General features: G+C 40.3%; 1 protein-coding gene across 2 annotated transcripts in view; it reads left to right on the forward strand.

The window, feature by feature from the left end:
- Positions 1-14,294, forward strand: part of DEPTOR (DEP domain containing MTOR interacting protein) — a 79,944-nt gene extending 65,650 nt beyond the window's left edge. For both annotated transcript variants that reach the window (XM_085053469.1, XM_085053470.1), the window contains one exon: positions 12,779-14,294. In XM_085053469.1, the coding sequence (XP_084909595.1) occupies positions 12,779-12,907 (129 nt within the window). In that variant the 3' untranslated portion in view covers positions 12,908-14,294. The remainder of the gene's footprint in view (positions 1-12,778) is intronic.
- Positions 14,295-15,562: the final 1,268 nt, after the last annotated feature.

Raw genomic sequence — 15,562 nt, forward strand, 5'->3', positions numbered from 1 at the left:
ATGATAAAGAAATCAAAACTTGGCTTGTGAAAAGTCACTTGCTGAGGTGTAAGGGGAAAGACTCCCTCCCATGCAGTTGGGAATGCTGACGCAAACGTCACGCCAGCAGGATGTGAACTGCAAACTGCACACACAAAAGAACACAGAGAAAAATTCTTTTTATGATTGTCAGTCCTGGTTTTGAACAACAGGATCCATGTTACTCACTGTACAGAAAGGAATTAAGACAGTGGGAATTCCCAGGTGAAATATAAAAATAGGGAGTTCAAGTTTTTGAGTCTAAATTTTGCCTTTAACATCTTCCTCCACCTTTCTGCCAGACTTAGAGGACACAAGTTTAGGAAGGTTTTACTTGCTTATACCAGACGTGAATTTTGGCCTGCAGAGCAGTATTAGGTTTCCAATGCCTCTGTGTGATTTTTCCTAAAGACTCTTTTAACAGAGAGAGTTTTACTGGGCAATAAAATAACTTTTTTTTTGTTCTTTACGACAACTGAAACCTTATGTGAGTACAGAAAGTTTCATAATATCTCAGAGCCCTTTTTTCTGCATTCACAGCAGTGTAGCTGACATTAGAATTGAACTTGTTTGACTGACTTGTAGGTCAGTCACCTAAAATGCTGTTGGGCAACAAGTGACCCACTATACTTGTGTGTGTACATTGGCTCCTTCTCATCAATAGCAAATACAAATAATAAAAAAAATTCGGCAGCTTCATAATTGGAGATCAGTTGACTTTCTAAATTTAGTCACATTATTTTAATAAATGGTAGTTTTAAAAATTATTTTCAAGTAAGTGGTGTTTTATGATAGGATAACCCCGATATCTGAACACCCTGCCTTTTTAAAAGTATTTTCTTGTTTTTTTCTGGAGTCTTACAGCTGTAACCATTCAGAAAGAGACAGCAGCACTGGTTTCAGCTGCACTGTAAAACAGGGCTGTGCTTGTGTTTTGATACAACTTCCAAATTCCTGTGTGCTCTGTAGCCCATTGAATGGCGAGATCTAGTGCCTGATGGAACAGCTGGGATGTCACCATGCTTGAGCTGTCATAGGCTATTGCAGGTCACTCCCAGGTTGTCCAGACTCTCTGAAAAGAGTACTGGCATCTGAAAAACTGATCTGCAGAATGCCTGCAATCTGAAAAAGGTTATCCTAAGTGTCTGTAAAAAAGATGTAGAATTAGAAGCCAGTACAGAAAAATGCTGTCATTTTGAACTGGTTTTACTCTCAACTGAGGATGAAAAGCATTTTGTAGTATTCAGTTTAGTTGCGATAATCATTTCACTAGAAGCCTTGGAGAGTTCCTCAAATGCTGTTGGTTTTCCAAGTTCATGGCTATCTCAGCTCTCTGCCCTGAGCGCTTCAAGGATGCTGCTGCTCCCCAGCTGCTGCTCCACAGACTCTTGCCTGCACTTCTTAGTTTCTTTTCTTGTTGCTGCTCGAGACACAAAGTGGCTTCCTTTCATGGTATAAGCGAATGATTTGGGAAACATGTTGCATTAAAGCCAAGGCTCTGTTTAGCTAGCCAAACACATGGAGAAACAATTGCACTTTTGTCTGTGCAAACAGAGAGCAGCTGTTTGTCTCAAATGGCGCAGACTGTTCCTGCTCATGACATGCTGGAGGGTGCTGAGGGTGCCCTGCATGAGTCTGTCTGTGCCTGTAATTCCCTTGCTCGTGCTGTCTTAGTGACTGTGTTTAACCAATATGGGACTTAAATGAACTGCAGTTGAGCATAATTATATTTTACCATGCAAGTAAACTGATATGTAGTTTTAAAGTTCTTTATTCATTATGCATGGTTTTGTTTTAGTAGATATAGTTTGGTTATAGATATACCAGAAAAAAAAACCTAAAACACCAAAAGGTCAACCCAAGCATAAAAAGACATTATTTCTAAGCTTGGACTCCGGGTTCTTCTGACACTGATGCAGTATTTTACCCAGAGCCATCTTTAGCCATTCGAGTTATTTAACATTTTCAGAGCTGTTCTGTGGTAGGTATCAAATTGCACTATACAATAAAAATGCTTATAAAGTTAGACATGCACTCGCTGGTTTGCTTTCCTGATGTGGCCCAGCCTGGCCCAGCTTTACCTGTGGGTATTTCTCACTGGGACTCACATTAAGTCAGTGATTTTACACACCAATTCCCAATTAGGGCCGTGGAAAGCAGTGACCTATATTCCCCTATTCCATATTTATGGATGGTTTGCAGTTCATAGTATTAGGTTCTTATGTTATTACTCTCCAGATATCTACAGATAGTTTTAATTTACTTTTGTGAGTAATTCCTGTTCTCTGTGTTGGCGTCTGCCTGACCACTCAGTTGATCTGTCAGGGAAGCTCCACCTCTTGCAGAGCTGAGACTTGTGCAGCCCAAAAGACTCAAGCTCCAAAGCAAGAGTTGTTCTCATGGGCTCTTAGGTCAGCTCTTTTCCTCCTCTAATTTGTCCACTCTGTTTGTGGAGCTTGCATAGCAATGGTTTAATTCTCTTCCTGGTGAAAAAAAAAGGACTTAAATTCCCATAGATTCCCATCAGTGGGAAGGGAGGGAGGGAGAGACTGTCTGAACTAGTGATGAGGCCCTTGAGAACCTATCACTTTTTATATTATGTGACTTACTGTATTATGTTATAAAATAGATATTACTTTATTAGATGCATTTATTATTTTTGTATCATGTAGTTTATAGATTATGTTGTTTAATTTCCGATTATTTTTTCTGTTGGAGACCAATTTATTTGCAATACTATAAAAAATTCAGCCTCCTTTTTAAAAACAAAAGTATGTAATGTGTAGGTAATGAAAATATGTAATGAAGTCTTGCTCAGGCCAACAATCCATACCACCCTGCAGTCAAAGACCAAGAATTACATACTTATATTTGTATGTGTAATTTGTACATTTGAACTTGTAATTCTGTAAATGGAGTTCATTTTCTCTGTTGTGAGTTGTACTGTGCTCTGCTGGTAGTTTCTAGCCCACTGATGGAACATCGGGCCAGCTTCACACTGGTGTAAAGACTGAACAAGAAACACATCCCTCCAGAGACAAAATTTTCTTAATGCAAAGCCTGGATACCTGCCCACTCGTACACCACCCACTTGTACACCACCCGCTCTACAGCCAATTGCACTTTTGCTAGAGATATTTACAGAACTGAACACACATGTGCAATTTATTCTGTTCCATCCAGTAACCTCAGTAATGTAGGAAAGGCCATGGTATGATTTTTTAACCTTCCTGCAGCATGCTGTAGGTTGTGAATTGTGATGTTCCAGCTTTACTTTGCTAATCCCATCAAGATTGCATGAGTTCTTAAAAAAAAAAAAGCAGCACCAACCAAAGATAAAAATCTAACTCAAAACATAACTTTTAGGACCTCTGATTTTCATCTCTTTTCCTCATTCCATTGTGACAAAGTAAAGCTTAGCAGAGTGGGAGCAAATACTTCAGTGCTGCCTGTGTTTGCTTTTATGTGGAAGGTTAGTCTTGGGTCTTAGGCTCTTCTGTGGCAGCACATTCAGCATCTCCATAGCCTGAGCTCGTTGCTGAGCATGGGAATTCCTTTGCTTTATTGCTATGGATGACCTATTAAAATAGAAGAAACCCTATATCAGCATAAATGCAGGTTGTGTGTGTAAAAGAAGCTGAGCTTGGTGCCCTCTCTCCTCCACCGTTGTTCTCCTGCCTCAGATTTCTCTGCACTTGTTCTTGGTACCATAACATCCACCTTGCCATTGAATTCACAGGGAATTTAAGTTATCTGAAAACTTAAGCTGCAGTTTACTGATCTGAGTGTAAGCTTCTGCCAGGAAGGTTGATCCTATCGTCACCTCCTTTTCATCTGCCTCCTTGCCTCCAACCAGATATGTATCTATTGCCTCCTTCCTCCATCTATGTCAGGCACATCAAGGAACTTACTTTGCCTGGAGACAAGTCCTTTCATTTATTTATTTTTGCTGGCACAGGATGAAAAGGATGAAAAGGGAGCGGTGCCTGGCTTTGGCGCGCTGCTCCTGGAGCCAGCACAAAGGGACAGGAGCACCTCTTGGGACTGCAGGCACCAAGTGGTGCTATGAACCTTCCTCCCCTTTGAAAGGGGTTTGATATCTGGATCCACAGACTCCTTGGCAATTCAGGCTGAGTGTATCCCTTTCTGTGGGCAAAAACAGTTGTGCGGTCCCAAATCAGATTACTGATCCAGCTTTTAATATGCAAACATCTTTTCCCACATTTCTTTGAAAAGTAAAATTAGGTTTTTACACCCTAAGGAGAGGGAAACCTCTTTCTTTGATGTTGTCACTAAGGGTTTTATGTACAAATCCATGATGTGGTGTGTGAGGTAGAAGGTGGTGATGTGGTAATTAGCTGGGAAGATTTATGCAAGAGATCTAACAACTGGCAAGGCAAACCTGTGTGGTTATCCATTTGTAAATAGCTCCTTTCTAGTTGGTAACAGCAATGAAAAGTACAAACAGTGTAATTTTTTGTTCTTCTGTGACAAAATAATAGCCTTAAATGGGAGTGTTTACTTTCCCTCATTTCTCAACTCCTTCACATTTCATATTTAAATCAGATTTTAAAAAATGACACCTTGGTTTCTATCTGTTTGCTTGGAGGGCAGTGGTGCTTGGGAGGCAGGAGTGGGAGGTTCCCAGAATCTGCAGAGGAGCAAGGGCTGTGCAAGGGGGAAATTACCCCATTGGAAGGATACTGCTTCCTTTTAAAAGTTGGAAGGTTGGATGTCCCCTTCCTCATCGCAGAAGGCTGGAAAGCTGTGTTTCAGATGTTATGTTCTTGTAGCACCTAAGCCTTGCCCAAATTTTGCTGAAATCTGTCAGCAAGACAAGAAAAGCCAAAGCAGATGTATCGACTCTTGAAACAAGCAATGGCAATGGCTGTATTTTCTTTTTTTTTTTGCTTTGTTTTTTTCCTTCTCAGTTTCAGGCATTTAGTAACCTTCCCAAGTTAGAGCTGTGGCCATACACAGGAATCAACCAGTAAATTTTCAGTTTTAGGGCCAGCCCAGAGCTTTTAAAAGTATCTAAAGTGTGAAAAGTTCAATTTGTTGGGTATCTTACTGATGACATCTCCAGGTCACTGACAATTGCAAAATGTTAACCCTTCAGCCCTGATTTCATGGGTGCCCATAAGGAAGGGTTCTTACTGACATCATGGGCTGATATTTAATAGAAATCAGGATCTTGTGGGTCTCTTATGCACATAGAAAACAGATGGATTTCCTAACCACATGTGGAGGACTTTCCTCTAGAAGATCACAGTGAGTTTCAGAATATCATAATGAAACAATTATAAGTTTGAGCTACTCAAACGTCCCAGCTGATCCTTGTCCCTGCTGGATTAGTAGGACATAACAAAAGCATTTATTTATAATTATTGAGGGTATCTGTATAACAGAAATGTAAGCAGGCTGTCTCTGTAATGGATTTAATTTTCATTTTTATTAGCAAAAAGAAAAGCAAAAATATTAACATTGGAATATACTTTCCTTTTTGAAATAGTTATATTGGCAATTCTGGTATGAATTTTACCATGTAAAATAGTCAAATTACACTTTTCTTTAGACAGCTCTGAAAGAAGTTATACTTCGAAGCTTTTATTTTAGTTCTTAGGAAAATTTCTGAAGAACTTTAGGTGGTTGAAAAGAACTCCTACATTTGCCCTAAGTAATCATTTTTACTTGTTGCTAATAAGGTTTTTTTAAAAAGAGACCAAAAAAACCCCAATACATTTCTTCATGCATTTTGCAAATGGTTTGTCTTAAAGTGAAAATTATCTGTGTGACTTTGGCTTCACATTAGATGATAAGAAGAAATGGTAGTCAAAGAAGGATGTCCCCAGCTATGCATGTAAATCACTGTGGATACAAATCCTGAGCAGTGCAAAGGGTTAAATCCAGTCTGTCTCACGGTGGATGGCTGAGCCAGCCTTGTTTCAGACACAGCTTTCCCAACAACACTTGTTTCTGTGCAATGTGCTAATAACTTCTGAACTACTTGGTCTCAAAGGGATGTGCTTTGCAATAGAACGTGGGCCTGGTTTGAGCTGTCAGCTGCTAGAAATCTGTTTTAGATCCACACAGAGTCCAGGAGTGAAAGATTAGTGCAAGACTGGATTTCATACTCTCTCCACATTTTTTAATATTTTCCTTCGTACAGTTGCCACATGTACAGAAATACTCACACCTTCGGTGGAAATTAATTGGTGGCTGTGTTTTCAATATCTCTTTATGCTGTTAATTGCTGATGCCAGAGCTGCTATCATTACCAGATCATCAAACCCTTTTGTTTGATTGACCTTGGTACTGTTGGAGGAGAAAACTCGAGGATACTGGCAGGGACTTTGTGCTTTGCGATTTTAGACCCTGAATATTCCCATTGCTGCCTGTATAATGGGGTGAACTATCAGTACTGCTGAAAAACAGTATTTTTGCCACTATCTTTACTGTGTCATTGCTTTTTATTTGAGAATTTCAAGCCTACATTGTATTTGGTAACACTGATTGCTTTGGTACCTATTTCATCTGCATTTTAATAGTGTTTATACTTTCTTAAAGAGTAGTTAACAAAGACAAAAAAAAAAAAAAAAAGGAAAAAAACCCAAAAAATCCACCCTGCCCAAAAAAAGCCAGCAAAAAACCCCACAAACAAAAAAAGCAGAGTGGATTCCAGACACTGACAGTGGCACTGAAATGTAAATGATAAATCCATTGAGAATTAGCACCTTACTCCCCAGCTGCTGGAGTGGGGCACACACATTTGCTGCTGTGAAAAAGGCAGTCTCCTTGCCATCCTTAGCCATGCTGCCTCGTGGCAGTTGTGTTCCTCTTCATCTGGATTGTTTCTTTAAAAAATTATTTCAAATTAAGATGGCCATGTAATCATGGTTTTACCCAAGTGTTTTGAGATATATTATCTGTTGACTGTACTTGCTTTGTACCAGGGATGAACAGCGGGACTCACTGCATCTGTAAATTTAAATACCTTTTTAGGGCTGTCCTAAACAACAATGATCACTTAAATCAACATCTGCAATAGGAATTTCCAGCTCTTCATAATCTTTCACAGCAGCCTTCTAAAAAGTGTGCCTAGACAAATAAAGAACATTATTAAAGGAGTTTTTAATACATTAAATTCAAAAAAACTCCTGTAAGCATGGCCTGGCTCCACAGGAAAAGGTAACTAAAGCCTTTGGTGCAAACAGCATGTGAATATCTAAGCATCTAGGCTAGCTGCCTATCCTCTAAGAACATTCCTGTAGCATTTATAAATATTAAGGTCATCCTGAGGCAGAACTAACAAAGAATTAGTGACAGGTATGCAATGTTTTTATTTAATAATTGGCTCTCAGGTAGTTGCGCAATTCCACACCCATGCCTGCAGCCAGTCTCTGACATCCCTTAGAAGGATCCCACAGTCACCCTCATCTCAGCTCCTGATCAGCCCCAGCTCAGCTGTCCAGCCCTGGTGCAGGGAGGGGGCTTTGGTTTGGCCAGCAGGCAGTTCTCCCAGCAGGAAAATCAAGGGGTGTGGATGTACATCTGCAGGGCAGCTTGGCAGGGCTGAGGAGGGGCAGGCAGCCAAAGATTGCTGTGGAGGAAAGAGCAATTACCAGTGAGGGGGAGGAAGGGTTGCACAGTTCCAAGTACAGCACAATCCTGATTTTGGCCAGTAAATGCTACGGTAACTAATTATTCTCACCTTTTCTTGCCATCCTTAGTCGGATGATAAATGGCATGTTCCTTTAACAACAGGGTCCCAGATCTTTTCTGTTCAAATGTAAGCCCAAACTTGAATATCTTGTTACAGGGACACATGGATTTGGTTAAATTTTCTCTGTGTGCCATGGAAAACCCACAGAAAGACTGAGGTGCCTTTTCTGCTATCCGTACTTCGTGGGCTGCTTTTTCCCATGGCGGGAAATTGAAATACTCAACAATAAATGTTTATTGCAGTAATACGTAAATATTTGAAATCAGTTAAGGGAGGTGTTTGTTTTTTTTTTAATTTGAGTGTTGCTTTATTTAACTATTATTAGTTCTGTGGTTTTTAGATCTCCACATCCTGACTAACAAAATGGTCGGAATTTATCCTGGGCTGTGTCATTTCTTGAAGTCTGAGGGATAAAAAGGGATGGTTATCTGTTGTCAAGCTCCTCGGAGAGCAATGAGGAAATGAGCAATAAAAGGTTCTTTGAGGCTCTTTTAAATGTAGTTTATCATCTATTATAGTTACTGATGTGTGGAAACCAACAGAAATACTTTACATGTTTGTAGTTACAAAGCTCTTAACAGCTGCAGCTATGTGCCAAGCACTTACAGCTTTTTGAAATGTGTTTTTATAAATGTAACATTAAATCACGGTGTTTTTGTAAACCTGTCTCCTTAAGAAAACTCCTGAGATAGTAATATCTGGGTTGATATATTCAGTCAGGGCCGGTTTATGGGTGCTCACTTGCTTTTGCTTGTTTTCTAACTTCAGTAGAGCAATGCAGGATGTGAGCATTTTTGGGGCAGGATTGATGATGACCAAAATGCACAAGCAGCGCTGCATTTCATTCCCCTTTGCTGGATGCAGTGCTGAATGGGCAAATCAGACTGGGGAGAAGAAAACTGTGAGGGCACTCAGCATAACGAAGGGCTAAGGACTGGGTAAATCTCTTCCCTTTACCAGGACTAGAGGACACAGCAAATGGCTCCACATTTCTTCATCCCCAAGGGAGCCAGGTCTGGAATTTGCAGAGACTCAGCCCTCAAGGGCACTGGTCAAGCAATTATTATGGAGAGAGCTATCCACCCCCAGGGTGGTTGGCTCTTTATTACCATCTCCTGTTCCTCATGGGTCTTTTCATGCAGTTTTAGGATGGGACTGCACTCTTCTGTGCACTGCCTTCCTCTCTGCATTTCTCTTACCTGGTTTGGGTGGGCTTCTTGCATCTAATTATCTCCACTGGTAATGATGAAACTAGTAAGCCATTTGGATCCAGTGCAAATGATGGCACGAAGGTGTTGTCAGCCTGTATGCATTGCTGGTTAATAGCACCGCCACGGGCATGTGATAAACACACTGAGAATGCAAATGTGTCAGCTCTTGTCTTCCATGAGAAATTCACTCTTTGGCCTCCACATTGCTGTTCACTACTGTTGTGCTGGTACCATCCACATTTACACCCCTGCAGGCCTGGTGTGGGTGACTGGCTGGTCTGGAAAGTCTGTTCCTCTGCCAGGGGCATTCCCCAAAGGCCCCTGACTGGCCAGGACATGATCCAGCATGCAGATTTATCCATTGCACACTTGCATGCATGAACCTGGCCAGGCATGCATCCCATGCATTGGGATTCCAGTAACTCAAGGAGTCTAAGAATATGCAACAGTGAAAAAAGCATCAGCCACTCAACTTCCAAAAATTGCATGAAGACAAAAGAGACAATGTTGTTTCTCCAGGTCTGTTTTAAATCAACCCAAATGTTATTTTAGAGCCAGAGCTATAATTCAGTAAAACTTGATACAATCTTGGAAAGCCACAGAAGGTATTAGGAAATACCACTGGAAGTTGAGACCTACAGATACTGCAATAATCTGCATTTTAAACGAAATAGACGTGCCAGTTAAATACTAATTGAGGCACACCACAGAGAATGATGGGTTGACTTTTTAACAAAAATCCTCAAAATTTGGAAGGCTTTGTCTGCATGCGAAAACTGAACCATTTTGCCAGTGCTACAATATTCATATATAGGAAAGATTACTGCCATGGGAGTTTACTCAGTGGTATTTCTGATTGCCATACTTTGGTAATCATTTAGCCTACCAGTAATGCTACTTCCAGGATCTTCACATCTGCAGAGGAGTTCGGAGGGTTAGGGTTAAGGTGCAGGAAAGGTGCAGCCTCCTTCCTTCAGGGGCTGCTGCTGCTTCTCTTCTGTGCAGAGGCTCTAAGGAGCAGAGATTAAGGTCATCGGTGAAATTTTTTGTGAAATGTTACATTTTTGGATTGGCTTTGCCTCCTCTATAATTTTTCTTAAATTGATAGTTACATTCTGTCCATTTTGCACAAATATGAGTTGAGTTTCACCGCACATTTTACTTGAGGAGGAAGTTAGTTGGCACACAAAAGTTAAATGACTTGGCATGTGACAAAATCTGCTTTGGAGCTAGCATTGGAGGATATTAGAGCTGCTTCCCATCTCTCCTGCATCCATTTATGTCTTCTGCTTCTGCCTAAATAGGAAAAGTGGAAAACCATAAACTCATAGAATGGTTAATGCTGGAAGACTGGTTGGTCCAATAGCATCAAGTCCAACCATTAATGTGACATTGCCATGTTCGTCCCTAAACTGTGTTCCCAGGTGCCACATCCACACAGGGTTTTGAAACACTTGCAAGGGTGGTGGTTCTATCACTTCAAGGGCAGCTTGTTCCAATGTCTAACCACCTGTTCAGTGAAGAAAATTTTTTCTCATATCACAGAATCAAATAGGTTAGAAAGGACCTCTGAGACCATCAAGTCCAAGCTATGACCAAACACCATTGTGTCAACTACACCATGACACTAACCCTCCCCTGGTGCAACTTGAGGCCATTTCCTTTTGTCCTGTGCCTTGTTACCTGGGAGAAGAGACCAACCTCCACCTGGCTACAGCCTCCTTTCAGGGAGCTGTAGAGAGTGATAAGGTTTCCCCTGAGCCTCCTTTTCTCCAGGCTGAACACCCCCCTCTCCCTCAGCTGCTCCTCATCAGACTTGTGCTCCAGACACTTCACCAGCTCCATCGCCCTTCTCTGGACACACTCCAGCCTCTCAATGTCTTTCTTGTAGTGAGAGGCCCAAAACTGGACACAGGATTTGAGTTGTGGCTTCACCACTGCAGAGTACAGGTGGACAATCACTGCCCTGGTCCTGCTGACCACACTGTTTCTGATACAAGCCAGGATGCCATTGGCCTTCTTGGCCATCTAGGCACATGCTGGCTCATGTTCAGCTCCTGTCAAGCTGCACTCCCAGGTTCATTTCTGCTGGGCAGCTTTCCAGCCACTCTGTCCCCAGAATGTAGCACTGCATGGGATTGTTGTGACCCAAGTGCAGGATCTGACACTTGGCCTTGTTGAACCTCATAAAATTGGCTTCAACCCGTTGATCCAGCCTGTTGATATAAAATAAAGCATGAACATTTCTGGTGATACTTGTTTCATAGGTGACTTATGGGTAAGATAACCTTCTAGTGAATGTATTGTTTCCATTGAAACATCAGGATGATATTATTATTATTCCCTTAGGCTCCATACTTCTATCATTAAAAATACAGATCTAGACACTACACACATTTTTTGACCTTTTTACTAAATACTGTAATGTTATGATTAGATACAGAGAAGGCTTAATGTCTTTGAGGAATTAGTATTACCTTTCTTATCCTGCAGTTTTTTTACAGTGTTGATGTGACTTTTTCTCTGGTTAAGTGTTTTAAGATATACAGTGGTGTCAGTCAGAATATTTCTGTCAAGACTGTTTTGCTTGAAAATGGCCTATGATCATATAAAAACTTCCTATGTTTGTATTTGTTACAGCTTTTACAAACAAAATACTAGCATATTTGAAATTAATTAATAAGCCATACTTGCTGAAGGAAATTAAAACCAGTCACGTGGCAGTGACATTTTAATCTGTCCTAGTACTGACCTCATCTTCCATAATACTATTTCTTAAAATTTGGATCTGTTGGGTTCATGTTATACCAGTGGAGTTTTTGGCATGGAATCTAGTGAAGTCATCATCCAGACCTTGCCCTGAACCTGGAAACATGATGTGAATTTTTGCTGTGATTACCAAGAGCTGACTAAAATTATTTCTAAGGAAGTGTTTAAGGCAAACTAAGGATAACAGACTGCAGCAGCCAGAGCTGTCTTCATAGAATCATAGAATGGTTTGAGTTGGAAGGGACCTTAAAGATCATCTCATTCCAAGCCCCCTGCTGCAAACAGGGACACCTTCCACTAGGCCAGATTGCTCAAAGCTCCATCCAATCTGGCCTTAAACAGTTCCAGGGATGGGGCATCCACAGCTTCTCTGAGCAACCTGTGCCAGTGCCTCAGCACCCTCACAGTGAGGAATTTCTTCCTAATATCTAATCCAAATCAACTCTCTTTTGGTTTGAAGCCTTTCCCCCTGGACCTGTCACTCCAGGCCCTTGTGAAAATAGTCCCTTTCCATCTTTTTTGTAGGCTTCTTTTAGGTACTGGAAGGTCACCCAGAAAACTTTTCTTTACCAGGCTGAACAAACCTAATTCCCTTAGCTGTTCCTTGTAGGAGAAGTGCTCCATCCTTCTCATCATCTTTGTGGCCTCCTTTGGACTTACTCCAACTGCTGATGTCATTCCTTGTGCTGGGGACCCCAGAGCTGGATGTCCCATATTGTTTGCAAAGCACCATTGACACCATAAAATAATCACTGATACAAGAAAAAAAATATCATTGTTATAAGAAAAGATATTTATGTAAGACCTCAAAATTCTAAAGATTTGAAAGTTGAATTCCACCGATCTGAAAGTTGAAGTGATGTTTAAAAAAATATATGGAAAATTAACTTGACAGATTAATTCTAAGAGATATGGGGGCTTTTAAAAGTACCAAATGAGATGATGTGAAGAGTTCTGGAGGTTTTGCCTTCCCAGGAGTTGATAGTACATCTGAGTAATTAACCTAACAAAATAAAGTAAAATGCATAACTTTTTCTGCTGTTTGCTTTCTCCTCAGGTTTGCCAATTTGTCGTGTCTGTCAATGGCCTCAATGTTCTCCATGTGGATTACAGGACAGTGAGCAACCTCATCCTGACCGGCCCTCGAACAATTGTGATGGAAGTGATGGAAGAAATAGAGGCCTGAGAAGGCAAAAAAACCTCTTACTGGACATTTTTGTGAGAGAAATAGCAACAGCCATGGAGTGGCATGACACAAGGCAGAAGAATGTTGCTGTGTCTAAACAGATGATTTTGCTTTTAGGGGAGGGGGCTCTCTTTCATTTAACAATAATAGCAGTGGTGATTATGCTAAGATGTGAACAATAGATACCAGCATATTTTCACTACAGACTTCTCTTTGCCTGACAGGGACAAGGTTAAGGCTTTTAGGTGGTCAGTCCAGCCATTGCTGCATTGCTCAGATGGTTCCAACCTAAGAGGCTGTGCTTATTTCCTCACAGTCCACCACTGGATCAAAGCACTTCAGGAGCTGAAAGAGCCAAACACTGTGGGGTCAGGATGTCACAGATGGTTTGCATGGCATATTGGCATTGATAAACATTGTCCTGGTGTCCAGCTTTGTCCCTGGAGCACATGCAGTCACAGTTGCTCTCTGCTTGGGCTGAGGGACAGCTGACTAAATCCTGGCTTGATTACAGTCAAACACAAACGAACTGCAAATGCATGAAAAAGGTGTCTGTGCTCAGTAGAGGATAGTCTGGTATGAATGTTTGGGCCTGACTGAGTACATGGGTTAGTCTAGGAAGAAAATGGAAAAACGTATGGTACTTTTACGAAAACTGCCTTTGAAAATTGGTCTTTTGGTTTCAATGCCTGTGCACTGGTTTAGGTGCTTGAGTATAAAATACTGGTTTTGAGGTTTTTTCCTGTATCTGTAAAGGAAGGGTGCTTCCGCCTTGCTATTCATCACTTGGGAGAATTTTTGGACACCTTAATTCCTAGAAGAAGAATATTTGGCAGGTTGCAGTGGGAAAATCACAGTGTTAGCATAAGGAATGATACATCCAGATGCTCTAGCAGCGAAAGTACACTTCAAATTGAAGCAATGTACTTGAATGTACATTAAGCTTATTAGCACTTTCCAATCATCTGATGTTTTGCAAAGAACCAATTTCCCACATGAGCTGCATTTGACACTATTACAAATAAAACATTGTATTTAACTGACTATTATGGTTTCTCAAACAGTAGGATTTCTTCATTGATGAATTCATGAAAGAATTTTTAAAAAAAACATATATAAAAATTCTGTATTCTGCAGTTAGGTGACTCTTGAACTCAATGGTAAGGGGACTGCATGGGTTTTCTTTGATCTTTGAACTGAATAAATACATCCTGCTCCACAAAATTATGAATATATTTTGCAGACTTTGCTGTCTAAATTTTACAATTAAAGCTTGACTTTCTATGTGCACATACACAAATTTCTCAGTTACGGGGTGGCGAAAGTATTTTTTCCTCAAATAATTTTGAAATACGTTTTGTATTAAAAATTGTTCTCACTAAATAAATTGCTCTTTCAGTATGTTTTTCACTCACTCAAACACTTTTACTTCAGAGATTCATCAAATCTTCAAACTCACGTATGCCTGCAGCTTTGTAGGAAGAAGTCCTTGTGTTGTCTCTGGTTTTATATATCTGTATTTGTATTTTCACCAAGAAAACTTCTCATATTCCACTAATATGCAACAGTGCAGGGAGGTATAAAATTGCAGCTGCTAACTTGATACTAACCAGGCACAAGAGTGTTTGAAGGGTTTGTTGAAACTGCCATCTGCTATGACACTTCTTAATCCTGATTGTACTCCCCAAAATTTTGATACACATGTATAACCCATATCAGGTTACATTTACAGTTCATCTAAAGCAAATAGTTGGGCACATAACGTTAAATGAGATTGTAATAACTGTCCATGGTATCCACTCACAACAGTTGGAAACAATCTTATTGTTTCAGTATTCAGTAAGTGTTTTGAGTTTGTGAATCCAGGAAATGCTTCTCCAAATACTTCTATTTAATTTCTGCATTTTATTTTTTATTTTATTTTCTCCCTTTTTTTTACCCCCTGGGTTGTTTTGGTGGCTTGGGCCCCTTTAAAATATAAATTCTGCATATTAAGGCAGATACAGGCTAAGTTAAATATTACAATGTGAAGGATTTTCTTAGCAAAATGCTAATGATTCTCTCTAATGCCATCATGGATTCTTCTGTATTACATCTCTTGCCTTAGTTAATATTCTGCTACAAGTTCTCTGTAGCTTAGAGATAATTAAGAAACTGGGTCAGAATTTGGCTTAATAATGCATTAGAGAGTGCACTTCAGACTGGAGCAAAAAGAGTGGGAATGGGGGCAGGGAGAAATCTGTGCATTTCATTATGTTACAGATTGGAGATGGCATCTTGATTCACAAGATACATTAGTCTCTATCACAATTTGAGCACTGCTACTTGCCTTCTGTTTAACAGGGATTTCCATATTGTGTTCTCAATTTGATTGACAATCCAGGCTTTAATTAATTCTTTCCCTTTTCAGTGTGACAAAGGTATTCAAATTGTGTCTGCAATGAAATTTTATATTTTGGAAAAGAGGATGAAGAGTAAACAATTAAGCCATGAAACGTATAATGTCCAATTAAATTGCAGTGTGTCTGCACACAGTGCTGCATGTGCTCTGAGACTTCCCACAGGAGTCAGTGTCAAACTCTCACGCACTTCAGAGGGCACAGAATTTTGAATATAACAGAGCACCTTGCTTCCTGCAAAGTGCCAGGGGAAATG

The sequence above is a fragment of the Lichenostomus cassidix genome, chromosome 2 (assembly GCF_008360975.1).
Source record: "Lichenostomus cassidix isolate B80296 chromosome 2, HeHo_3.0, whole genome shotgun sequence".
Classification (NCBI taxonomy): domain Eukaryota; kingdom Metazoa; phylum Chordata; class Aves; order Passeriformes; family Meliphagidae; genus Lichenostomus; species Lichenostomus cassidix.